This window comes from Cynocephalus volans, chromosome 1 (assembly GCF_027409185.1).
Source record: "Cynocephalus volans isolate mCynVol1 chromosome 1, mCynVol1.pri, whole genome shotgun sequence".
In the NCBI taxonomy this organism is placed as follows: domain Eukaryota; kingdom Metazoa; phylum Chordata; class Mammalia; order Dermoptera; family Cynocephalidae; genus Cynocephalus; species Cynocephalus volans.
In genome coordinates this window covers 252,529,045-252,556,945 of record NC_084460.1, presented here as the reverse complement: position 1 = coordinate 252,556,945, position 27,901 = coordinate 252,529,045, and the positions used below count along the sequence as shown (strand labels likewise).

The 27,901-nt window shown below is 34.2% G+C and overlaps 1 protein-coding gene across 1 annotated transcript in view; it reads left to right on the top strand.

The window, feature by feature from the left end:
- FSIP2 (fibrous sheath interacting protein 2) overlaps positions 1 to 27,901 on the top strand; it is a 94,793-nt gene that overhangs the window by 53,946 nt on the left and 12,946 nt on the right. The window contains exons 16-20 of the mRNA XM_063085975.1: positions 1,469 to 7,965; positions 8,014 to 10,454; positions 12,206 to 21,510; positions 23,947 to 24,447; positions 25,693 to 25,790. Coding sequence (XP_062942045.1) covers positions 1,469 to 7,965; positions 8,014 to 10,454; positions 12,206 to 21,510; positions 23,947 to 24,447; positions 25,693 to 25,790 — 18,842 coding nt within the window. The remainder of the gene's footprint in view (positions 1 to 1,468; positions 7,966 to 8,013; positions 10,455 to 12,205; positions 21,511 to 23,946; positions 24,448 to 25,692; positions 25,791 to 27,901) is intronic.

Below are 27,901 nucleotides of genomic sequence, written 5' to 3'. Positions count from 1 at the left end.
ACAATTTGTGGTAATGGCCATGCTGCTAGTATGGATCTGGCCTTCACATCTTGGGCACGAAGGGTGACAATCAGCTTTGTATCTCATGAATATTCATAACAAATTTTTAAAATACATACTCTGACTCACTATGTCACATGGACACCTGCTCCATTCACAGAATGTGCAGTAAATACAAAAGCTTAGACTCAGGGGATATTTCTCAGTTTAATATTATAATGGAAACAATTGAAAAGTAGGATCTTATTTACCACATTTCACTAAATAGAAAACTTTAGGAATGTCCCTCTTTCATATATCAAAGCTGGAAGCTCTTTCTCACACTGACCTTGGGAGTAATAATGTAGACCTATTGTTTATTATCTCTGGTAATAAGAAAATAACATGTACTGAATGTCTGAATTTATATTTTATATGCATTGTAGTTGATTATCTTCTCTGCTAAAATTTAGTTTTTATTCTTAGAAATATTTGATTTAGGTTGTATTTATATAAGACAAGTATTTTAAAACATAGGCTATCATCCCAAAAGATGTTTTCCAAACCACTAGCCATTGTCTGTACAAGAAGTGAAAAAAATGTATTAGAAGGTTTGGGGGTTAGAGCTGAATAAAATGGCCTTTCCCGGAGTGCTCCCTGAACACTCAAACTGAGGAATACTCAAATTTCCCTACGCTTGCTCAGCCCTCCTGGCTCTTTAATTCCCAGTTCTGCCTTGGACTTTATTTTATATCTAAATTAATTTGTTTCTTCACTTTATCTTCTGTTCTCAGTTTTCCTATCTAAGACAGTTTGCACTGATATTCTTCTGTTGGGTACAAAGCCATTCAATATCTATAAAGCATTAGCTTTTATTGTTGTGTATCAAATAATTTTCAACAATTAGCTGTAGTAATTTCCATGAATGCACACCACAAATTTACCCTTGCAGCAGGGAATGGGTAAGGGGTTGGCTTATTTTCCATCCTCATATTTCAAATAGATAGATGCCTCTGAAGGCATCCAAATATCTTGACTGCATCTGTTTTGACAAATACTTTCTTAGAAGTAATTTGATGTATCTTTAAAAAATTTAGCTAGGTTCTAACCACCACCTTTCTTCTTGCTAAAATACTTGTGTACTGTTTACCTACACAGGAATTTGGTGATTTGTTTTAAACCAAAAAGTCATTTATCCCAGTAATAAACGCTGGGGGGTGGGGGTGAGAGGAGACAACTTCTAAAGGAACCTGAATAAAATGAAGTTTTATGCATAAAATATTTCACTGTGGTACAAAATGTAGTATGACTTGAAATTAATCTGAAATTTGGAATAGATTATTAGGTTTTCTTTATAAACAATGATGGTATTCCATAAAAAATTAAATGATGGTATTCCATAAAAAATTAAATGTTACCTTCTGTCCCTAGAATATATAGAGTAAATTGTTACATGGCTGTTTTTCATCCCTGCTTGCCTCCTTTCTAGATAACTTCTGAAGAACTGAATAGTATAATTCAGAATATAATGACCTGGGTTGTGGCTACAGTGACCAGTATACTATATCCAGCTATCACAAAGTATGAAGAAAGGTTGCAAAATAATATATACTCAGTGTCTGATGATTCCGTCCTCTCTTCAGATAGTTCTAGTTTCTGTAGCACATGCAATGAAGAGTTTGCATATGGAAGCTACACATCTGCAACAACTAAAACATTTCAAGCAGAGCCCTGTGAATTTACAGTTGACATGTCAGTAAGGAGACCAACCACATCTTTAAAACCCTCTTCTGCCCATAGGGAAAGAACAGTTGTGGGGAAAACACATCACATGAAAGAGCAGTCTGTAACTTCTGGATTCACATATAATAAATCCAGTGTGATATATTCATATCCTAAGATCAGAAGTTGTAAATCTGATAGTCACCTTTTAGTATCATTTGAAACAGGCAAAAAAACATCTAAGGATGCTACCACTGAAACAGATGGCTTAGTGAGTCCATTGCTTTGTGATCAAAAAGCGAAAGCCATGGATGAGATGAAGAATTTAAAGAATGTTTTTGTTAACTTTAAATGTCACTTGAAAGAGGAAACTCAATTGATTTTAGAAAGCATCTTTCAAGAAATAATGTCTGATTTAACCCATGCCATTCCCTCTCTTTCTTCTGTTACTGCTGAAGTTTTTGTGGACCAATGTGAGCCTGAAAAAGAAGACTTGTGCTCCAGTGTTGATATCTGCTCAGTAGCTTCTGAGATCGTGGAAAATATGCTTGAGAAGCTAGAGTCTGCAGTTGAGAAAAAATGTGTTGAGATGTTTTCACAAGAAGATTTGTCAGTTGACATTAAACCAAGCTTAACACCGAGTAAGGAATATCTCATATCATCAAATGAAAAACCTTTAAAAGATTCATTGCCTTATGCTTTGGAATCCATGTGTGATATTGCAGATGATATGGTGCATGCCATTTTAGAAAAGCTAATGACTCTTGCATCTTGTAAGCAAAATGAACTTCCTCATCTTGAAGATACAACTAAACTTTCCCATCAGCAACATAAGACAGATCCAACATATATACTCTTTCAAAGAGCCAACGAAAAGAAATCTAGTCCTGAACCTGATGCAGCTAATTTGATTGTCAAAGAAGAAATCCAAAATTTAATATCAAATATTTTTTCCCAGTCTTCTTTGGTTGGTTATATAGAGAAAGCAATCAGCACTATACTAGGTTATGTACAAACTGAACTTAATAATGAGAGACTTATTGCATCTGAAGAAACAGTAGTACTCCTCCAGCTACTTGATGATATTTTCACTCAGTTCCATCAGGAACCAGTAAAACCATGTGTTCAAAAAAGTAAGCAACCTAGACTGAGAAATCCTCCTGACACAGAAGAAAAGTATAGACTCACTGGCACTAGATTATCTAATTGTCCTACATCTGGAAGACCATTTCCACCTGTTAATGTTCCAGGCATGGTCCTTTATTCTGAAGATGATAATGAAGAGATAGATAAAATTGTGAAAAATGTGCTTGATTCATCTTTCCGAAATGAAAAAGCAAAATCACAAGAACAGATTCATAATCATTGGTCTACAAAGGAAAACACTTGTTTTGAACACAAAAGAAATACCAAGCCACCTACAAAGCCTTCTTCTGGAAGCAAAGTTGCATTTCATGACAGGGGATTAAAGACTGAGCTACCATCTCTTAATAATGAAAATATTTTGAAGAAAAAATCCTGCTTAAATAAAGACATTTCAATTTTTAGTCAAGATCAAAAGCATCAAATACAAAAGACTTCAGAAAATATAGTTAAAAGTATTTTAACAGAAATGCTCAAGGACATATCTTCTGTTCCTCCTCGTCACTTAGACAGAAAAACTGGAAAAGTAGCTTCAGTTTTTGTTTCAGAAAAATCTCAAGGACTGCCAAATCAAAAATGTAGGGATGCGATTTTTTCTGTGTCAGAAATTAGTACTGTAGCTCAGGAAATAACAGATGCCGTGTTAAATATACTTTATAAGGCATCAAGATACATTCCTAATACAACTAAAAGTTACATTTCATCATCAGTTCATCAAACTTCTCTAGATAATTCTGATGCTCCTCACATAGTCAAAGAAGCACCAAATAAAAAGCCATTGAAAATATGGTTTGACAGTGAAAAAAAAATGAAATTTTTATCTTCACTTAATGTAGATCTTGCAAAGCCTTCCTATTTAAAATCTGGAGAAAGTGAACCTAAACCTGTAGATGACATTATTGATAAAATTATTAACACAATTTTTAGAAAGCTAAAGTTATTTGTTTGTCCAAAATTGCAAATGGACTTTGAACCTTCACTTGCCAAGCACTTTTCATTACGATCTCAACTTAGTACTTATACAACTAAAGTAGTAAACATTGTTTTGCATGCTATCCAGAATGAACTGGAACTCAATAAGAAAAACCTAAATCATAAAGAGATAGATCATACCAAATGCCATACAGGTAAAGGAGTTTTAGCTGACACTGATACAAAATTAGAGTCTCTTGTCACAAATCGCAATGATGACATTATGGCAAGTCCATTATTAACTTGTATTTTTGAGCTGTTATCAGGTGGAAAAGCAGATCAAAGAAACATTTTATGCCCTTCAGATAAGCCAAGGTCTGCAACTTCATACACATCTGAAAACATTGATGTAGAACATATCTTGCCAAGTATTCAGGACAAAAAGTCTTTCTACAAATATCTGCCTACTCCATGTACTCTCCACAGTGTTGTTAATGAAAAGGATCTCAAAGAGAATGCCAAATTGGAAGTGTTAGATAGAATTGGGGAAACACTATATGAAATGTTAAGCAAGCTCATAGGAGCCCATCCTCACTCTCAGCCATCCTGTAGTCAGCAAAAGAGAGAGATGAACGAGGGTCAGCAAGTGGCCGATGCTTTGCAATCTAATATCCAGCTCATTTCCAAAACAATTTTGGAATACATACTTACAAAATTATGTAGTGTTGACATGGATACCAGTTTTGCAAGTTATGGATTTAAAGCTGTTTCAGAGTCTCTTGACATCGACAGCTTATCATTTGCTTCAATTCTTGAGGAAATGGCCAAGTGCACCAACATAATTTCCAGCATAGTTTCCAGAATGATTCAGGGGGGTAAAGAAGTAGCTAAAAACAAAGCAAAAACTATTGCTTCTGTATCTTCCAAAACTGGGAGCACAAAAGAAATGTGCCTAAATAATCTGAAATCTGTAGCTTCAGATATTCTTAATATGGTTTTTGATAAACTGGAAGGATTTGCCAATGGAAATTTAGAAACTTTGAGTGCTATTGATGTTGGAAATAAAAACAGTAATAAGATGGACCGGGAATGTGAAAGTACCAGTGTTTTTACAGACACACATGAAGAACTATTGCAGTCTGCTTTATACAAGCATGCAAAGAAGGTATCAAGTGCTATTTTGAAGGCTATTCAAACAGAATTAAATGTGAATTCAGATTTGTGGACAAGTATAGAATGCCCACCACCTGAGACACAAATGCTTAAGAATATAGTTAATTTAATTTCAGATGCAGTATCCTCAGATATGTTTAATGAAACTGTATCTGAAGAGAGAGGCATTGAAACTTATCGATACAGGCCAGCTTATGGAAATTTTCTTCCTGGAGGAGCTGAATCAGATTCATTTCTAGAAGATGATGCAAATCCAGATAGAGAATTCATTGGAGAGAAAACACCGCTCAGAGAAGAAACACATTCTCTTCAACACTGGGTTCTAGAAAGAACCTTAAATAAAATTGAAGTGAAACTCAAAGAACCAAATAAATCTCCAATCATCCCCATTATAAGATATATTTTGAATGAAATTTTTCAAAGTGTTTTAATCAATCAATTAAATGTGCTTTCTCTCTCCTACACTCATTCTAGTGGCATGCCTCACAATGTTGATGAGCCAGTTGCTCAAACATCTTTTCAATTGAATAAAATGTTGGGTTCTTTAGTGTCTGAAGAAGATGTAACCATAGTGGCAGATGATTTTGTTAGAACTGTATTCCATAAACTTTATTCAGCTGCCATGACAGAAAGAAATGTAAGTGAAAATAGGTATAAAACCATTATCTTTTCAGCAGATGTTTCTTTTCATGGACATACCTATGGAGGAAAGCCCTCTGTTACTGCGTTGGAAAGAAATCCATGTACTCTTCAGTCCAAATTCAGTGATGTGAAACAACAGGCCAATGTAAATGTAGTTGAAGATATTGTACAGGCAATATTAACCAATTTAGAAACTTTTGCTACTTCCAAAGTAAAATCCCTCTTTTGTTCCCAAGTCAACTTCACAGTTCCAACGGCTTTACCTATTCAGCAGGATACAAGTCCTTTGAGCAAAATGTTATCAGCCAAAGATACATCTTCTGATGAGCAGATTTCCTGTTCCTCGGTGGATCATATTAAGTCAGGAAAGACCAACTCATTGTGCCAACTGTCCTTGTCTAAATTAAATATTTATGCAACAGAAGTGGCTAAAAATATTTTACAAGGAATCAAATATGAGTTAGATAAAGAAAGGGAAAGTCCCTTCTTAACTCATAACATTGTGGTTTCTGAAAGTATTGCTAGTCAAATTGTTAACACAGTTTTAGATGTTGTATCATGTAAGGGGAAATGTGACAAAAACAATTCTGACAAACAGATTGATTCAGATCAGCAAGAACGTATTATTGAAAAGTTGTTCAATAAGCCTGAATATCGAAAAGTACTTCAGTTTCAAATACAAGATACCATTGAAGGTATCTTATATGATATTTATGAAAAAACATTACATCAGAATAATTTCTCATTTGCTACACCCACTCTGAAATGTAGCATAGCTGGTAAACATTCAGAAGCAAATTCTGAAATATTCCTCAAGGATGCAAATAAGATTATTCCTAAGCTTTCAGTCCCTAAATCGGATGTCATTTTGATATCCAATAATATAGTGGATATTGTTCTTGATAATCTCAGTTCTGCTGTCATGCTTGCCATAAATGCAAAGGATCATACTTCTGCGAGATTGTCCCTGACCTTTTGTGATACATTTCCAAAAGCAGAGTATCAACAACCTCTTCTTATGGGGGCAAAAAGTGAAAGAAAAGCAGAATATTTTCCGTATTCAAGGAATCAGAAATCAGCTTATGCTGATGATAATCATATAACTGTAATAGAGAAAGACACCAAGAAATCTGCTCCTGACCCTTATGAGGAAAATGTTGACTTCATTACTACAACTATTTTCAATCGGTTAGAATCTTTTGCCACAGAAAGAATAGATACGCTAATTACTCTTGCTTTCCAGCCTATAGTAAAGTCATTTGTTAGTCCAGAATTTGAAAACTGTAAACAAGATGACAGCGTCGTATATGAATCAAGCCAAGTGGAATCTGATGTGAATATCCTGCAAATATCAACAAATGAAACCATTCTCAGCCAAGAGCTGGATTCCACTTTTGCCAGTTACAGAGAAAAACTTGGATCCACAATTCATCTATCACAAACTAGCCTTAAAGAATATGCTGATATCATTGCCAGTGCCATTTTGAAACTTATTAAAAATGACTTAGATTTAGAAATCCTAAAGATGTATCCATATCCAAACAATGTTTTATTCCAAGATAACATCATTCTGAGTGAAATTGTTGAGCAGATCTTAAAGATTTTATATGATAAAAGATCTGTAAAGGAAATTAGTTTTTACTCAAAAGACAATCCTAACTTTTCACAATTTATTGTATCAAAAACATCAAATGAAATATTGCTGGGACACAGAGAGAAGGAAGAAAACACCAAACTATCCTTGCTTGCAGAGTATCCATTAGAACAAAACCAAATGACATTGGAAAAGGAAAGCCAGAGAAGTGTTTTAGAAGAAATATTTATGAGAAATGGAGACTCAAAACAAAAAGAGAAAACTGAATTGCTTGGTGCAGTGAAAGAACTTTTGAATAAGCTGTATCAAAGAGTAACTGAAGTCACAGGCTATTTGCCTCCATTTAATAAAATTCCTCATTTTTTATCTAATTCTAAGAGTAAAACATCAGACATAACACAAAAAAATTTTTTTCAATCACATGTTAACAGTGTAGCAAATAATATCATTGAAAGTGTTTTGGGGAAAACGTACTCTGTAGTTGTGACATCAATTTATGAAAATAATAAAAGTAGGGGAGAAGTAGAAATATCTAACAGCAAAGATACCTTACCAATGAAACCATCATGCTTTAGAGAAACTAAACAAGCAGGAAAAAGAAGTAATCCCCATAGATATGTGATACCACAGATTTATTCTTATGCAGACAGTCAAAGTGTCTCTGTGTTGGAAAATACTTTTTTGCAGTATCCATCATTGCAAGTGGGGAAAGATTTAGTCCAAATGGTTCTCAGTAATGTCATAAATTTTGTCTCACTTCATCTAGAAGATAGTTTATCACCTGAAGGTTGTTCTGATAAGTTGCAGCTTCTAAGCCCACACAGTACTAAAGTAAGGCCTATGGGCAGTCCTAAGCCAGATTTTAAAACAAGTTTAAAAGCAAGATCAAAAATTACTTCTTTGCCTAAATTTAGAGCAAAACCACGTCTAAGACCTAGTGGCGCTAAAGCCAAAATCAAGACCAAGTTAGATCCTGTGGAGAAGTCTCCAAGACACAGCCAGTCCAATACTGCTATTGGACTCTCACACATCCAATCAACAGGAGATGCCAAGAACTTGCTTGAAACAAAATTGCCTACTTTGGAACTAAAAATGTATGCCAAGGACATAGTAAGTCATATCTTAGAAACAATTCTGAAAGAATTTGAAAAGGTGAAGCAAATTAGAGCAATGGTAAATATAAAAGCTTTACCAGCTGATCAAATCATGGTAGCAAGTGAAATAGTCAATACAGTTTTGCAAGAATTATACGCTATAAACATCCACAATTTGGCTTATCCAATCAAGTTCTCACATCTGGATGAACTCAAACATTCACAAGGGAATATAGGTATTGGGTCCCTTGCCAAACAACAAGCATGTTTTTACCTGGAGAATGTTTCTTCACAGCTAGAACAGATTTTTCCTAAGGATGGTACATTTAAAAAAATGTTTGATAAATGGCAAACAGAATTAAATGACATGGAAAATGAAAAATGTAAGCTATTGATGATAGCTGAAAATGTTTTGACTGAAATTTCAATAAGAGCAAACGAGCTAGAATATTCCCTTTCACTTTTAAATTTGCCAACTCTTGAAGACTGTGAAAGCACGTTCTATAATAACGTTAAAGGAGCTTCTACTAGAACTAATACCAATGCACAGATTAATATGTTTGGAAGAGAAATTGTTGAAATGCTATTTGAAAAATTACAGTTGTACTTTTTGTCCCAGATGCCCACTCCAGATAGTAAAGAAACTCTAGCAAACAGGAAAGCACATATTACTGCTAAAAGTAGATATGACTTTCCAACCAAGCATACCCTCAGCAGTTTACCAACCTGTAACATGAAGATGAAAGACCAAATTTCTATGAGCTCTAGCAACCAAATTGTTCGAGAAATTGTAGAAAGAGTGTTAACCATGTTAGAGTCATTTGTGGACTTGCAGTTTAAACATATCTCTAAATATGAGTTTTCTGAAATAGTGAAAATGCCTGTAGAAAACCTTTTTCCTGTCCAAAAGAGACTATTAAGCAAAAAGATGTTGCCAAAATTACAACCACTGAAAAAGCCTTCTGATGAGTCCAAATCAAGTACTATTTTTTCCAAGGAAAACATACAGAATAGCCTTCTACAAGTTCATTCATTCCATTCAGAGTTACTTACATATGCTGCTAATACTGTCAGTGATATGCTTGGTATAATTAAGAACAAGCTAGAGAAAGAAATAAGCCAAATGGAACGATCTTCAAATAGTGTACTGCAAGAAAACATTGTAGCAAGTGAGATCATTGGCACACTAATGGATCAGTGTACTCATGTCAGTGAATCTTTGATCAAAAACTTTCCAATGCAAAATTTGTTCCAAGGAGTTGAAAATACCTACACTGTCAATCAGGTTGAATTAAGAACGAATATGAAAATTCCCACATTAAAGTTAAAGGAAGCTAGTTTGGGAAATAATCCTCCACAAATAAGTGTACCTGACTTGGTGTTTTGTTCAGAGGAAGATATGAAAAAAAAGTACAGGATTTCATCAAATTTACCCTCATATGCCAGATCTTCTGTACAAGACACGTTTAAAAGCTCAGAGCCAATAGAAAGGCCTGATTCAGAAGCTAGAAACAAAGTACAAGACCACAGCCCAAGGAAATCTAACTTTGGCCATTTTGATGAACCCATGAAAGGAAATAGCTCCATCCCTGAAGGCAGTGTCTTACAAAAACTGTTTAAGAAAGTGAATGACTCTGCAGAAGCAGGGTTAAAGCAAGTCATGTCATTCATAGAAATGGGAAAAGGCGAAAATCCAAGAGTGTTTCATTATGAGACCCTAAAACCAGTTGTTGAGCCAAACCAAATTCAGACAACTGTTTCTCCACTCAAAATATGTTTGGCTGCAGAAAATATTGTCAATACTGTGCTGTTCCACTATGGCCTTCCAAGTCAACCACACACTAGTGAAAGCATGGAAACAATGAAACCATTTTTTATATCAAAACAAAGCCATTTCTCTGAAATACCTGGAGGACAAAAGAATGAGGAGAAAAATTTGCTTAGAATGTGGGATAAAAGAAGCATCTGTATAGCTGAAGAAGAAAACAAAAACCCTGAAGCCAGCCGGGGAGATTTTTCCTTATTACAAAAATGGCAAAACAAAAGGTACCTAAGGATAAAAAAAATAGAGACTCTGGAAGAAGTTGAAGTCATTGCTTTTGCTGATCATGAACTGGGTCCAAATGAGATTCATTTGGTAGCAAGACATGTCACCACCTCTGTGGTTACACATTTCAAAAATGTCAAAACTAGAGGTAAGTAAGAGATAACTTTAAAAATTGGCATAATAGGGAAATTAGTAAAAGATACATTTAAAAGATCCCCTGCTCAAGATGCTGCATTTACTACTTTTTTGAAAATAGCCTTGGAGGTGGGGTAACTATCTAATTACTTTTTAATCTATCATAATGCTAAAAAAACAAATTGTTAAAAAGTTTAACATTTGCATGGTTTGAGTCTGAAGGGTGGGTTGCTCAGTTTTCTGTATCTGTAGATTAGAGAAAATGAGACAATTTGAAGGCAGAAGATTTCGGTTGAGCATGAGGCATTAATTCCAAAGTGTTTTTAAAATTCGAATGCATAACTTTTTATACTCCTATGTCACATACAGTTAATTGATAAAAGTTATTCAACTTCTTTTCAAGATGTATAGTTGAAGCCTTTGCTATTATTATTCAGAGTTTGTAAGGATGGTAGAATGTAATATCTTGTTTTGCTTGCCTTCCAGTATTCTGCCTTAAAGTCATTTTAGGTATAATTCTCTAAACATATGCTTACATGGGTTATATTTGTGTTCCCTTTCTAAGAATGCTTATCTGTATATATTAGGCTAAACCAAATGTAGTAATTTTTATGCATCCAAAATTTTTCATTATTGACAATTTTATAAAATTTAACCTAATAATAGCCCTGAACTGAATCCATAGTTTCAGTTATCAATAATTAGTTGATACATGACTAGTCTAGATACATCACTTGTCCATCACTCAAAAGGGTAACCACATATTAGCAATCCTACCCACCTGTACAAGGAGGCTATTTCCCATCTTTAAAACCAGTATTCTCTCAAGGTGGGACAGTGTGCATAAGCTATTACAAACTCATAAATAGACTTTCCCCAGGTATGACATAGTTGATCTTAGAAAAATAAAGAAAAACTAAATGAGCAAGAGAAGATCCATGATTTTATCTCATTGGCATTTGGATCTTTCTGTCAAATATGTTCTCTGTTCTCAGAATGTCCAGGGCCTTCAGGTGACTTCATTCATGTTCCTTCTTCCACTTGGAATGCACTTTCCTTGCTCCCTTCATCTTGACATGTGTGAGCAATAGTGTGTTGCTCTAGCTACCACTCCCAGAAATTGACCATCCCAAGTAGGTAATGATTTGTAACAAATACTATGTTGAACATAACAAAGAATAGAATCCTTTGCCTGGCTGGGCTGGCCTGCCTTTTTTGTGACAAACTGTAATCTACAAGTTGAAAGTACTACTGTCATTGCATCTATCACTAACGTTTCTAAAGTCGCCCCACTTTTATTTTAGTCAAATTGCTATTGCAACACATCTTCTTCACATCTTAAAAGTAAAACATAGCATAACACTAAATATTTTGACAGAAAATATTTTAAAATAATTATATGAGACCTGTAGATATCACTGGAGACATAATAGGATGTATCATTAAACCTGAAAATCATTTCCCTTGCACAGGCTTTCCAGCTTCTTTAGAGGCCATATTCATGTAAGCAAGGCAAACAGGTGCACTTGACTTAGAGATTTTTATTCTTTGGGTTTGTTTTCACAACTTACTCACTAAAGTTAAGATTCCACAAGATGGGAAATAAATATTTCAGGAAAACTCAATTTCTTTCTTGACTAGATTTCTATTTTTTTTTACTGAGGTGCTCCAAAGGTGAAAAACATATGTAAATAATTATCAATCTATTGAATTTTCCACATTTTTTTAATACACACTAAAAATGGTATTGTTTTCTTTTTTAAGTTTCCAGTGAGGAGAAGGTGTCTGTTGTTTCTCCATTTTTAAGGAAAAAATATGAATCAAAACAGCATCTAAGAAGCGTTTACCGTGATTCTTCAGTTTATCAATTTTCTGAACATCTCACTGATTTGGTTATTTACCACTTAAATTCAAGCATTTCGGATGGCTTCAAAGAGGGTAGAGAGGAAGAGAAAGCATGGGAAATCCAAGACACAGCATTTAACAAGATTATTTCCATTCATTCTCAAGTGTTTGAAAGCAGGTCAATTTCTATTAGAGAACTTGCTTTAAGTATTTCTGGAATTATTATTAAAATCCTTTTTAATAGTAACATTATAGAAGCTGACATTGAACAGCAAATGATTTCCATAAAAACAAAATATGTTTACTGCACAGGAGTAGCTTCTGCTGACTTTGATGATGTCTCTCAGGATCTCTTAATAGGAGTGGTTCATGTACTGTCCAAAGAAATAGGCATAAATCATCACTTTGAAAGCAGTGGAAGAAATGAATCACTTTCCATGCTTAGAAACGAAATCAATACCACAGAAAAACAGACAGGCCCCAGTGATAGGGAATCATCTCACCAAATTGATCAACTCATTCAAAAAGTTAAATTAGATTATCTGGCATATAAATTAGACAGCTTGGTTGGTAGCCTAAAAACTCGTGAATCCAAAGAAGTAGTTAACAAAGTTTTTAATATTGTTTTAGATTTATTTTTGCCAGATGAATGCCCAGATAGGGCTATGGATTCTGATAAAATAGCGAGAACATTTTTCTCTTCCCCAAATAATCAACAGAGTAATAGCATACTTAGAAATAACCTGGGGCTCTCCCCAAAATCAGTTTTTCTACTCAATGTTGTATGTGAGAAACTTATTAGAACACTTTTGGAAAAATGCACAAGCACTGTCTTTCTTGATAATGTTCCTTTTTCTGATGAAATATCAGCAGAAGAATGTCACCTTTTAAAAATCCTTCAAAGTGCAGAAGATGGAGGAGAATTTGATTATTGCAAGGGAGCAATGGACTTGGAACAACTTCAAGGAGATTACCTGTCAGACCTTTTGGAAAATCTGTCAGAAATAGATCAAGATTTATTGTCATCAGACTCTATGCTTACTATTATTTCCCACAGTTTGGTTAAATCATTGATGGACAAACTATCTCACAGTATACAACAAGCTCCTGAAGGTTCACCTTTTGCAAACAAGCATTTGAACTACAGAACAAGAGAAATACAGTCTAGTTTCACAAAATTAAAAATACCAGAATTCATGATTTATGACAGTAATTCTTCACCACTTGGCAAGCAATTAACATTTTCTTCTATGTCATCTCTTAAAAGACAGGAAACAAAGGAAACGAGTACAATAGCCATTCTTAACAAGCTACATCAAGGAGGTATGAACGCAGGTGTTTATTCGGCCACATTTTTGGAGGAAATAATTTCAGAATTATTTTTTAATCTCTCTACTTCATTGTGGGTCAAAAATAAAAAAATCACTGAGGCCCGACTCAATGAGATGAACACATTATTTGTCAACAATGTAGTGAATGAGTTTAAAAACATGAAAGTCACTGTTGTACGGAATGCTGAAGAAAGGATGTGTTTTCCACCAATCCATAAAGAAACTGTTAGCAAGATTGTTGATTCAGTTTATTATGATGTTTTACAACAATATGAACTGGAAGTGACCCGTGCTGATAATCTGGCATATGACAATACCTCAATAACACAACAAATAACTAATAGCATATTATTAGAGATTTTAGACTACCAACTCCCATCTTGCTTTGCAAAAAGGCTCATACCTCATTCGTATTACCCTCTCAAAGCTGAAATTATACTGCAGAAGCTTCAAAATAACCTCCGAGAATTTATTTCCCATCCTATGTCTTTAACAGGCTATAGCACCATGTTATCACACTCATTTTTAGAAGATGTCATCAGAAGGCTTTTATCTCAGCTCATTCCTCCATCCAGTAAGGACTCCTGTTTGGGAAAAAAATATTTAATGAGTTCAGATTTTAATGAAATGTCCACCTATCTAATAAATAAGGTTATGTTCGCTATTTCAAAACATAAAATCTGGTTCACTATGTATGATAATCAATACCTATGCACAGGAAAAAATCTCCAGAAGATGGTGGATTCTGTTTATAGTAATATTTTGCAAATGTCTGACTCTATTGTTTCAATCCAGAAAAGTATAGTTAGCCAAAGCCCAGTTATGGTTGACCGAATAGCCAGTTTTATTATCCAAGAGATTATTGAAAATCATCTTCAGCCATTTTTGCGTGAACAGCTTTTACCTCATCCAAGGTCTCCACTCGATGAAGTATCCAATATGGTTAAACAGGTTCTCAGTGAAGTCATAGAATCCCACAGACCCCAGAGGCCATCACCCTTAGGTATTTACCATAATACATTTGTAGGCAAGATTGTTGCCAGACTTTTATCAAAGATTTTTAGCCCAAAGCATAACAGTGAAGTTGAGGTAGAAAACATGACCCAAAAAATAGTGAACTCAATAAATAACTATTTTGACAAAGCTAAAATTCATATTCCATATGATGACAAAGAACAATCATTCCCCTCTGTAGATCCAGATATTGTGGATAAACTTGTCACCTCCGTTTATAGAAATGTTTTAAAACAGCATGGGCTAGACCCTGACATTGATAAAGAGTCTGAAGATAGTGATATTTTTGTGAAAAATATTACCGATTTAGTTGTAGCAGCTATTTCAGATTATCTTCTTCATCCACTGCTTTCTGGGGATTTGTCTGCTTCTTCCTACTCAGTTTCAATGACTGAGAATATTATTCAGGACATCCTTAGTAACATCAGTAAATCTACCAAGCCTAGTCAGAGTTTACTTCCATATAACACCTTGCTGCCATATACATTTTTAGAAGATATGATCAGAGTACTATTATCTAGATTCTTTTCTCCTGCATCTAGCATGGTTTCAAACAGAGAAATCCCAAAAGATAAATTAAGAGTGAATTTCAATGAAATTGCTTCCAACCTAATTAGTGATATTAGGATGAAAATTTCCCAACATGAAATTAGATTTTCAAAAGATGGAGAAGAAACCAGGTTTGTTTACTCAGAAGATGATGTTCAGCATCTTGTTGACTCCGTATTCAAAAATATTTTACAAGACTCTGGGTCTCAAGAATTAGTAGAGCAAAATATTACAAGTAGTAATGATGTTCTTATTGATAGAATAGCAGCTTTTATCATTAAACACATCTGTCAACAACATCTCCAGCCATTTATGGATAGAAAGTTATTATCATCTTCTTCATACACGTATTTTGATGATGAGAGAAGACAGTTGTTTTATGCCAGTGTTTATTCCTCAACTTTTTTGGAAGATGTGGTCTCTGGGGTTTTAAGCAAAATATTTCACAGGGTGGTAGGCATTGTACAAATTAAATCAGTAAGATATTCAGAAGATGAACTATTTGATAAAGCTGAAAAACTCATACATTTGATAACAGAGGAATTTTCAAAAGCCCAAGTTACCATTATAGATAATGCTGAGGAGCAACTGTTTTTGCCTCCAGTAGGGAGAGATGTAGTCAAAGAAATTATTGACACAGTGTACAGCAAGGTTTTGCAAGAATATGAAATGCAAGTAATGCCCAACAAAGATCTTCTAAGTGACACGAAGACATTGGCTGAAAGGGTAACTAAAATCATCCTGGCTGAAATTTTTGATTTCCAAGTTCATCCAGATCTTATAGAAAATCTGCCTTTTAAGTCACATTCCAAACTCAATGCAAATGTTTTGATAAAGAGAGTCCAGTATGATATTAGTAAATCAAGATTCCAAAGACAGGCTTCAACAATATATACGACTACATTATCACATACTCATTTGGAAAAAATAGTCAGTCGGCTTATATCTCAGATGAGTCCATCGGCCTCCGGTGCAGAACATCCAGATACTTCTCAATCAGACTTAAGTAATACATTAATAAAACTGATAAATGAAATCATGTCAATAATTTCAAAACATGCAATATGTATTATTAAACATGGGAATGAAAAACAAAGTATGATTTCAGAAAAAGATATTCAGTCTATGGTTGATTCTATTTATGATGATCTTTCTTATTCAAATCTATACCAGTCTCTTACAAAAGATAAAAAAGGCATAAGTAACATACCTGTTTCAAAAATAGCAAGTTTTATAATAAAAGAAATCTTTAACCATCATCTTCAGTCATTTATTTCTGGAGATAAAACTGTCCTTTCACCGGCAGTTGATCAAACTTATAAACAGAGAGCAATAGATCCTAAACAAAGAGAATTGTCTTCCATTGTGAACTCAGCTGGCTTTTTGGAGGAGGTAATTTCTGAGCTTTTATGCAAAATCCTTTATGCATTCTCACACAATGTCTTGGCTGCTCAAAACCCAGATAGGACAAAAGCTGAAATTACTGGCATTGTTACAACATTAGTAAAATCTATTGTTTGGGAGTTTACCGCATCAGAAATTTTAGTTGCAGATAACTTTGAGGAAAATTTGTGTTTTTCAGCAGGATATAAAGAAATGGTTCAAAAAACTGTCAACCCAGTTTATGAAAAAATATTAGATGAATATAAATCTTTGATTCAAGTATATAGGGCTATACAAAGTGACCCTGTCTGTTTTGGAAGGAAAATTTATCATTTGCTATTGGAAGAAATTTATGATTATCAGGTGCAGTCCTTAGTTTCAGGAGAATTAGTGTCTTCTTCTTACTCTTCCCCTCAAGCTGATAATATCATCAGCAATGTACTCAGCATCATCATGAAGGATAGCCATGCCTTGCCATCATGTATTACTGTGTTGCCTCGTTCTCTTTTAGAAGATATTATTTACAAGCTTCTAGTACATATCTTCGCTTCAACTGACACGGAAAATGAACTAAAAGAGGAAAAGCTTCCACCAGATTATGAATTTGTGGATGCAGCTTCACAACTGACTGAAGAAATAATAAAAGAAATTTCTGAACATGAAATCCGACTTTCCACAGCAGAGGAGAATGCAGAAAGTATGCAGTTAGAAGATATTGAGAATTTGGTTGATGCCATATGTAATAACATTTTGAAAAAATCTGAATTCCAAGCTGCAGTACAGAAAGATGCAGACAAAAAAGGAGGCTCATTTCTCAGTAAAATAGCTGGCTTTATTATGAAGGAAATCATGGATCATCATTTACAGCCATTTTTACATGGTGAAGAATCATCCTCCAGTGACTTAGCTGGTTATGACCATGTCTCTGTACTAGCTAAATCTGGTAAAGAAGAGACACAGCCTTCTCTATATTCAGCTACATTTTTGGAAGATTTTATTGTTGAACTTGCTCACAAATTTTTTTCTCTTCCAACTATTTTTGAAGATTCTAAGAAAAAAGAAATGTTGGAGCCAGGCACTGAGGGCTTGGCTATAAAATTTGCAAACTCTCTGATAGCGGAATTTAGGAAAAGTGATATTAAAGTTTTACCAAATGCTGAAAAAGTGTTTTCTTTTCCACCAATTGACAAAGAAACAGTTGATAAAATATCCAGTTTTGTGTATGATCAGTTCATAGGAAAATATGGATCTAATGATATTCAGACAGATGATAGAAGTAACATTGTCATAGAAATGGTTGCTGCTTTAGCCCAGAAGGCAATATCTGCATTCAAGATTCAACCACTTTTTTCAGGAAACTGGTCATCCACTTTCTTTTCATTTCTAGATCCAGATAACATCACTCAAAGGGTTCAACACCTACCGCAAAAAGCCTCTGCACAGATAACAAGAGGCTTAAAAGGGAACCAACTTACTTTACCAGAACAGTCATATGAACACACTTCTCTAACCTCAGACAAGAAAAACACAAGGGACACTTTGGAAATAGATGGAGGTGCAATAAATAGTTTGAAAACCAAGGACACTTCAATGAAAAAAGGTGGTATCCAAAATCCAATACTTAGCTCTATAACTGCCATTATGAAAAGCAACAGGATTAACCTGGTGTCAGAGTCAACTGCAGGTGTGGCAAATAAAAAGAAAAAGGATGAAAATAAAATGGGAATTTCAATTCAAAAACATAGTGAGAATGTATCAAAAGTTACTTCTCCAACTACAAGTGTGAGAAGAAAAGATACTCAGGAGCCAGATTTGAGTGAAACACTTATAAATAATAAAATTGAGAGGAAAAAAAAATCAGCTCTGAAAGAGGAGAAGGGGAAAGGTGATGAGAGAGACACACATTTTTCAGTTGCTACTGATGAGATGGAATATGAAAAGGAAGTATTTGAACCAGATTTTGAAATAAACGAGGAAAAGATTGGCAATACAGGAAAAAGTTCATTTAAAAAAAATGACAGTTCCTTTGAATTATCATTTTTGAAGTCCAAACACAGTAATATGGGGATCACAAATACAGGTGAGGAACTATACTTAGATCATGAACATGTTCAAAACGTTACTGAAAATATTTATGATGATGTTTTAGAAATATCTTCTTCTAAAGAACCAGCAGATTTTTCAAAACTCAAATTCAGCAAAAGCTCCCCAGGTGATGATGTAGCATTGAATGTAATTCAAGAAGTTGGCAAGGGTTCTGAACAATTTGTTACAACAAAAAATGCATCCCCCTTAATTAACAAAAATGATCCTGCCAAAGAGGAAGAAAAGAAAGAGAAAGAGACAGGAAGAGAAAAAGAGAAAGTAAGCGAGAAAGAGATTAAAAGTGAACCTACTAAACTAGACCATCCTCAGTACCTACCCAAAAGTAAACAAAAAATTTTTCCTGCTAACTTTTTAGAAGATGTTATCATTGAAATGATTAACAAATTGATCTTTTCTTCCTCACCACAAACACAAAGAAGTGATAGATGTCAACGTGTAAATGATGATCAAAATCAGGCTGAACTCTATGCCACTGCTATGAAACTTATCGATTCTCTGTTAAAGGAGTTTTCAGTTGCTCAAATTAAGGTATTTAAGCCAAATGAGGAAAATCAATTTTTTTCACCTGCAGGTAAAGTGTCTTCAGTTCTTAAAGTATCTCCCAAGTGTAAAGAACCAACTACAGATAAATCATCATCCAACATTAAGATAAAAACTGAGGATAAAATGCCACATATGCATAAAATGACTAAAAATCACTCTTTAGATAAGATACCATTCTTAGATAAAATGCCATCAATCGATAAAACATTGGTTAATAAAGTTGTTCACTCCTCTATTTGCAATATTTTGAAGGAATATAGATCTCAAGACTGTATTTGTAAAAATATTAATAGTAATGGGGAAAATTTAGCAAGAAGACTAACTAGTGCAGTGATACAGGAAATTCTTCAACATCAGCTCAACTTGGTATGTTGTGATGAGGTTCCTGTCTCAGCATGTTTGACTCTGGAATCAAAGGATATTGTTAAAAAGGTCCAAAAGGTGGCCCAAATAGCCAGCAAAGAATGTCAAACATCATCTCCATATACCATAATATTGCCTTATAAATTTTTAGAAGATGTGATTTCTGCTCTTTTATCTAAAATTTTCTCAACAATATCCAAAACCAAAGCAAAAACATCTGAGGGCAATTTGTTCACAGGACTAGATATCCTTCAAATGAGGTTAGTAAGTGAAGTTGCAACACAGATCTCCAAAGATGAAGATATGATTATACAGTATGTAGAATCCTTACATCCCAATGATGATGAAATTATTCAAGTAGTGGTTCAGTCTGTTTATAATAATCTCCTGCCACAGTTTGGATCCCAAGAGATTATACAAAATTGTGTAACCAGTGGATGCAGAATCCTTTCAGAAGCCATAGTTGACCTAGTTCTACGAGAAGTGGCTGGTAATCAGTTGCAGAACTATTTTTCTGGAGAGCTAACTCCTTATCAGTGTGCTGAAGTTGACCGTGTTGTTGAAAATATCCTTAAAGATGTTATCCAAACTACTGATGCTCCCATACCTCAACCAACACATGCTCATAAACTGTCTTATAACATAATAGAAGAAATTGCTATAAAATTTTTATCTAAGCTTTTGTCTATGTTTCCAAAAGTGCATGAGGAAACAAACAAATCTCTAGAAACTGAAATGCAAAAAATAACCTCAAAAATATTAAACTCAATGCAAGAATGTATCTCCAAAAGTAAGATTAAACTTGTATCAACAGCCAAGGAATCACCTGCTATACCTTTAGCTGACTATGCAAATATTGAAAAAGTAGTTAATTCTGTTTATACAAGTGTTTTAAAGCTTTCTGGCTCTCATACTTCTGTATTTAAAGATTTAATGGGTAAGAGCAATGTCCTCTCTGATATAATAGGTTTTTTAATGATGAAGGAAATTTCCAGTTCTGAATTTCAACCTCAAGTAGAGGAAGAAGCATCAAGTTCAGAATTAGTTCTGGAAGCTGTCAAAATTATGGAAAAAGTGGTTAAAATTATTGATGAATTTAAGTACCAGGAAAAGTCTTCATCCAAAAAAGGTTCTATGTTAGATGTCAAGTTTTTAGAGGAAGCATTGGCCTTGTTCTTGGCTAAACTAGTAAAGTTGCCAAGTGCCTCAAGCAAAGATGCAAAAAACTTAACAAAGCCTGAGTTAAATAAAATTGCATCTCAACTGACAAAATCTGTAACGGCTGAAATTTCCAGAAGTAACATTAATCTTGTTCATGTTGCTGATCCTGAAAAACACTTTTTAAACCCAGAAAACATAGAAATGATTTCTCAGGTTGTTAATTCTGTTTATAGTAATGTACTGCAACAATCTGGAACTCATAAAAAACTTTATCATGATGTAAAAGATACAAACATAGTCTTCCCCCCAGAAGTGGCTAATTTAATTATTGATGGAGTTTCAAGTTTTCCAATAGGTACAATTAGATCAAAGAATGCAAATGCTGGAGACCTAGACATTGATAGAATTGTTCAAAAGGCACAAAAGTATGCTGTTTGTGTAATTCCTGATTTAAACGAAGAAGAGTCAGATCAAGATTCATTAGATGAGGAATTTCCAGTTAACATAGTTCCACATGTTGGGGAAAAACCAATCAAAATAGATCCAGATATTATTTCAGAACACTTAGCAGTCATTTCTGTAAAAACTCTACCTCTTGAGAAACTTAGGATGGAGTGTTTAAGAAGAACTGGACATAGCATAGCAGAACTAAGAAGAGCATCAATAAGTGGGAAAAGTTACCCCTCTTCAGATTTGCTTTATGTAGGAAAGAGAAAACAGGAAAAACGTAGCTCATTGACTAGGACGGGACGACTGGATGTAAAACCCTTAGAGGTAAGTGTAAAGGCAATGGCAGAAAAATGAGTGAATAGTGAGACATGGTTGTTTTGTAATTTCTTTCTTCCAACAGTTATATGGGGATGCATTTTGTTGTTGTTGTTGCCCAGTCCAATAGGTGAGCTGGTGGCACTAGTTCATCCATACAGTCATGATTTACTGGGACTTGCCATATCAATTCTATGGCTCACTCTAAAGGTCTCAGGCTGTTTTTCTTCGGACAATCCATTTGAACTAAGATTTTTTTTTTTGTAGAATGGGAATATAAGGGCATATTCTTAATAGTGAAACCAGAATGACTAAAGTTATAATCATCAATTGAAGATTCAGAAGAAACACAGTTTTATGTAGTTCCCTTAGTTCTTCATTATAAATGTGTTCAAGAGGGTCAGTTAATAGAACATCAGCATATATGGAACTATCTAAAGTAGTTTTAATTTTCAAATTTAAGGCTCCATGGTAATACATTTTTTCTGTTAGCAATATTCATCAGCAAACATTAGATTCCAAACTCTTTGATCACACTTGTTTTTATTATTTCACTTTAGTTATATCAGCCTTTCCCATTTGCCTTATACTCTCAAAATGCACTCAGTTTCTTTCCTCTTCTACCCTTGTTCAAGTTCCAGCTGCCCTAATTTTCATATTTTTATGAACCTGTTTCCTCTTGGTGTAGATATCTCTGCCTGTAGCTACATACTCAGGCCTCTTGGGAATTCAAAATGCCAAAAAGGATTTCATCGTTATAAGGAAACTACTACCAAGGACAAAGTAATTATCTGGCCAGTAGAGTTAACACTGATCTATTATCTACATTTTGATTTTTATCAAAGCACATTGTATTGATGGTGTGAATTTGTAAGAGGGCTAGTTGTGCTTAGGGATATCGGCTATGGCAAAGTTTTATAGAACCATTCCCCCTGGAGCATAAGCTCAGAATGAGTTTTTTGGAAAAGATGATGGTTTTTTCCAGCTCTAAAATTTCTTCTTCCATCTGGTTTCTCATCGTTACATTAGCATATACTTCATAGTAGTCTCCATTCATATATAAGTAATCCCTTGGGAGTAAAATTTGTGTGAACAGACTGTAGAATAACATTAACCCAACTTGGTTTTTAATTATCTATCGAATTGTCTGTCACAAATCTTACTTGTAGTTACTGGCTATCTTAAGTCATTTCTAAAGCACAGAAAGCAGTAGGAGAATATCTAAACCAAAACAAATACTTCTGTCATCTTAACAGAATGAAAAACCATCCTAAAAATTTAAAAATAAATAAATAAATAAAAAAGAAGCAGATATAGGCAATGTAATTAAAGCATATGATCTGCACCAATCTGGGTACCAATGTTGTCTATCCTTAGCAAAGGGACAGAGAAGAGACAGAAGAATAGTAGATTAGTTCAAACACTGAGATGCTTGATGGATCTAACTCAGGGCTTAATACTCTGTTTTGAGGTACCACAAATTCTCAACACACCAAATATATGCATATTAAAACCACTTGCAGTAATAAATCCCAAAGCCATATAGAATGATTTTGGGCTTTCCAAACTACTGTTTCCCACGACTAGCACAGATAATCACATTTGATTGTTTTAATTTTTTTATAGAGTTTCTTTCAATACTTTTTTTCCACATAAGATATTCTTTTAGGGTATCTTTATCTAAAAATCTGACTTACCATGTTACAAAGGGAGGTAGAGATCTAAGATTATTAAATTAATTAAGGTTCTGTGGCATGGTCAAAGGCTATGAAATGGGGAAATTCCATTATTTAATTATAGTCTTTTCTTTGATATGTCTTTTAACACTGAACATGGAAAGTGGGATTTGACTAGGAAGGAGAGAAGAAATGGAGATTTATGGTTTGAAGAATCTTTTGGAAGATATGTTCAAAGGATCAGGAGTGGAACAATGGAAAGTAAAAATTCAAAGACCACAATTTTGACTATTCATTATTTTTAAAAGTCAGGGTCAAGCAATATCTTGCCTTTTTTAAAAAAAAAATATGTCTATTTAGATTTTTATATGATTCCTTACCTCAGAGGTTAGAAAAATAGTCTTCTTCTGTCACAAAACTGTCAATGTAAGTAACAAAAATTGAAAGTAATTAAATTATTTTACAACAAAATGTAAAGTTTAAGCAAACAAAAACAAAAACATCTGTTAGCCTTTCCTCTGCTTTTTGGAGTAAATTACAATAGATTAGTATGATCACTAAATGTAGAAGAAATGATAGACACCAATAAATATTGTTTATGACTTTTGTTTCTTCTTTTTAAAATATTACCAATATATAAGTAAGTGTCATTTGAAGGTAATACTTAAACTGGGACTAAAAATCATAAGAAAGTAGCTATATCACAGTAGAACTATAGGAAAAGTGATTAAGGTATTCATTTTTAATATTGTTATGCCTTCAATTTAAGGCCGTTGGCAGAAATTCATTTCCGAATATAAGAAAGCCTGATATCACCAAGGTAGAGCTTTTAAAAGATGTTCATGGCAAAAAAGATCTTATCATTCGATTAGTAGTTCATGATATTGATCAAGAAGAGTCAGAAAGAAACATACAAGAGGTACCAATTTTTGAAGAAGATGAAATTGTTTTAGGAGAGATTGTTGCACAAGGAAAATGCATAGGAGAACCATTTGAAGATCAAGTGGAAGAAGTTGTGAAGCCAGTAGAAGGCAAAGTCATTTCTCCCAAGCCAACAGTAAGCAAGAGCAGCCTGAAAAAATTTTTGTCACTAAGCAGATGTTGTCAGCCTACAACCAGCACATATATTGAAAGTACTGAAGCAACCTCACACCAGATAATAGAATCTGAAGAGACACAAGTTAAAAGAGCTGTTGCTGAGCTTCACATGAGCACACCCACCACCATGACTGAAACAGATTATTCTTGGCAGAAGAAGCCATGGTATAAGGTAAGTGAGAAATACGATTCAGTGCCTAGAAAGGGTAGACAGTTTCACAAATTCTGTCCAAGTATGTACCTTGATTAGGCAGAAAGAAATACAAAGTAGATTTAATCTCCTCCTAAGCCTAGTGATATTTGTAGTATAAGAGAAATAATTAACAGATACAGTCATTAATTTCAACTGAGGGAAAGCAAATAATGGAAAGAAACCTAGATTAGTTAGAAGCCCATGGAAAACAGAAAATTTAAACCAGTTAAGAGAAATGTATTCTAATTATTTAAAACAATAGAATCTAACTCTTTTGTATTTTGGCTGGTGGACACTTCTTGAACACTGAGTGTGGAAGGCCTCAGGCCATTAGGATGGAACCAGAGGTTGGAGGTTGGCTTAGGTAGGAGGAGGTAAAATAAGATCCACAGAAATTAAGATTTCTGGGTTTGAGTTCTGATTCTTACTTAATAGCTAAGTGACCCATAGACAAGTTGTGAAACCAACTTTTTTCTTAAAATTTTCTTAGCTAATTTTCCCAAATGTGACAAGTTAATCAAAATATTTTAAATATCATCCTTACAATCAGCACATAAGCTCCACTATCATCATGGTGAACAGCTCTTGTTACTGATTCTGAACCCTCAGATGGTGTTGCTGAGGAGCCATAATGAGTCTCTGCGTTTGGCCCAGTACAAAAATATGTACCATAACATCATTTTGGTGACTATATGATTTAGGATTTTCTGATGAGACAATTTTCTTGATTATCAATTTAATGTGATTGCCAGGTTAACATAAAAGCTGAGATGAACGAAAGAAAAAGAACAGAGATATAACTGATCAACTCAGAAGCACACATGACTTCCCAACAAGTAGATTAGAGTCAGTGTTAAGATGATTGCCCTGGCAAGCTCCTGAATTGACCAGACTTATCTCTCTCTTCTTCTTTTTTAACTCAGTAAAATATGATTTAAAATATTTTATAAAGTTTGGAAGTGGAAAATTGTATTCTTCAAACATTGTACCAGGTTCATGTTTAAAATCTATTTGAAACCCAGTATTATAATTTAGATATCTTCACTGAGTCATTCAAAAGAATTATAATGGAAGAGACATTTTCATTAGAATTATAAGGTTCATCCATCTTTTAAGTAATCTCTAAAACTTTTTCATTAAGTTGCAGATTAGACCGCAACAAATGCCAATAAAATGAGAAAGCCAAATTCAACTTTGTGTAATGCTTGATTTTCACTTTTCCAGAAAGAAGAAAGGAGTCTTGTTACTGAACCAACACATTACCTCATACACAGAATTATGAGTTCCTCTTCATATAACCAAGATCTCATTTCATCTGCCAGGTACTTAAAATTAAAGCAGTACAAATATAGAAATTTGAGACGAAAGTAGGGCTTATGGGAAGAATCAGGCCCTTGCTAGAACTGTAATTGAGTAAGTATTCAGCTTTAGACCTTCTCTCACTTGTCATTTTTCCCTCCCTTGGCTTCCTGTGGATCATTTGTAAGTCTCTCCTTGCTAACTCCTCCCCCATTTTAAGTTACCTGGCCTCTACTTTCTTGTTTTGAGATGTGCTTTTCAAGTGGTCTTGGATCAAGTATTTGCTAATGTGCTAGGGTATTTTTTAACCAGAGAAATAGGCACTGGGTGAGCAAGAGAATATGAACTATCATCAAAAAAGGGTTCTTGCTCAGCTCTCTTGAGTAAGCTAAATGGTTCTAGTATATAGCACTGCCTTTAGAAGAATCCAGAGGGAGCGAAAAATGTAAGTTGGAACATTTAGTGATGAATTCTGGAAAGCAGTAGAGTTTGATGTGGGCCTGTAAGGATGAATAACATTTAAATCACTAAAATGACTTTAACACAGCTCTGAAAATCAAAGATCTGCTCAAATCAAATGAACGTTTAGTCAGGAAAAAGCCAAAACCAAAATGGTAAAAAAAATTCTGTGGACTTTAACTTTCTCTTACCCAACCTCCTCCCAGCATGGCACAGCACAGTTGAAAGAAAGAAACCCAATTTCCATTTGCCACCCTATGGCAGAAAAAGCAAAGTAGAACTTTTTTTGCACTGTTCTGGACTGTTTGTGGGCTGCCTGAGGAAATTATTTTTGTCTCAACTGAGTACAAGCTCAAATAGGCAGTGGTGGCATAATTTGTGTCTAAGCCTGTAAACCACAGAAGGTACTTGATGGGTGCCACAATGCATGAAAACTACAGGGAGACTGCAGAACCACAAACACTTGGGCAAGAGATTATGGGAAAAGAAATACAATTCCATATCTAAGGCCCTAAGAAGAAGTACAGTAAGTGTCTTTGGGAAATTAAGTAATTTAAAAGCAGCTCAGGAAAATTGGGGGGAAACACACACACACACACACACACACACACACACACACACACACTCACACACCCCACACACACATACACAGGCTCAGGAAGACATGTCCAGAAAAAGACCCGAGAGGACCTCAAAGCTCCACTTCAGACTGTTCCCAAAGCGTAGGGATTCACTAGTTAGTGATAGTTTTCCACACCAATCTGTGAAAACTGGAAGATGTGGCTGTTTTTCTATTTGGATACTGTAATTTTAACAAAGTGTTACTAGGCATACAAAGAAAGAGAGAAATATGGCTCACTCAAAGGGAAAAAAAATCTTCAGAAAATGTCCCTGAAAAAACACATAAATTAGATATACATGAGAAATACTTTAAAACAACCATCTTAAATATGTTCAAGAATTATAATAAAGCACAGACAAAGAACTAAGGAAATCAGTAAAAACAATATATGAACAAAATTAGAATATTAGCCAAAAGATAGAAATCATAAAAAAGAACTGAACAGAAATTTTGGAGCTAAAAAATCCAATAACTAAATTGAAAAATTTATTGGAGAGGTTTAACAGCAAATATAGACAGACAGAAGAAAAAATCAGTTAACTTGAACATAAGTCATTTGAAATTATCAAGTCTGAGGACCAAAAGGAAAATATACTATGGAAAATGAACAGAATCTAATGGACTTTTGACACACCATCAAATAGACCAGTATAGGCATTATGTAATTCCCAGGAGAAGAGACTGTGAAAGGAACAGAGATTATATGAGGAAATAATGACTGAAAACTTTCTAGATTTGAAGACTGATGTATATATATATAAAAGTATAAGAAACTCAACAAACTCCAAGAAGGATAAACATAAAAATATTACACCAAGATATATTATAATCAGATTGTTAGAAGACAAAGGGAGAATCTTAAAAGCAGAAAGAGAAAGGTGACCTATCATGTACAAAGTAGTTCAACAAGATCATCTGTGGATTTCTCAGCAGAAATCTTTTAGGCCAAGAGTCAGTGGGATGATATATTTAAAAAGCTGAAAGAAAAAAAATAATAAAGTCAAACAAGAACTCTACATTTATTAAAAATCTCTTTCAAAAAATGAGAGAAAA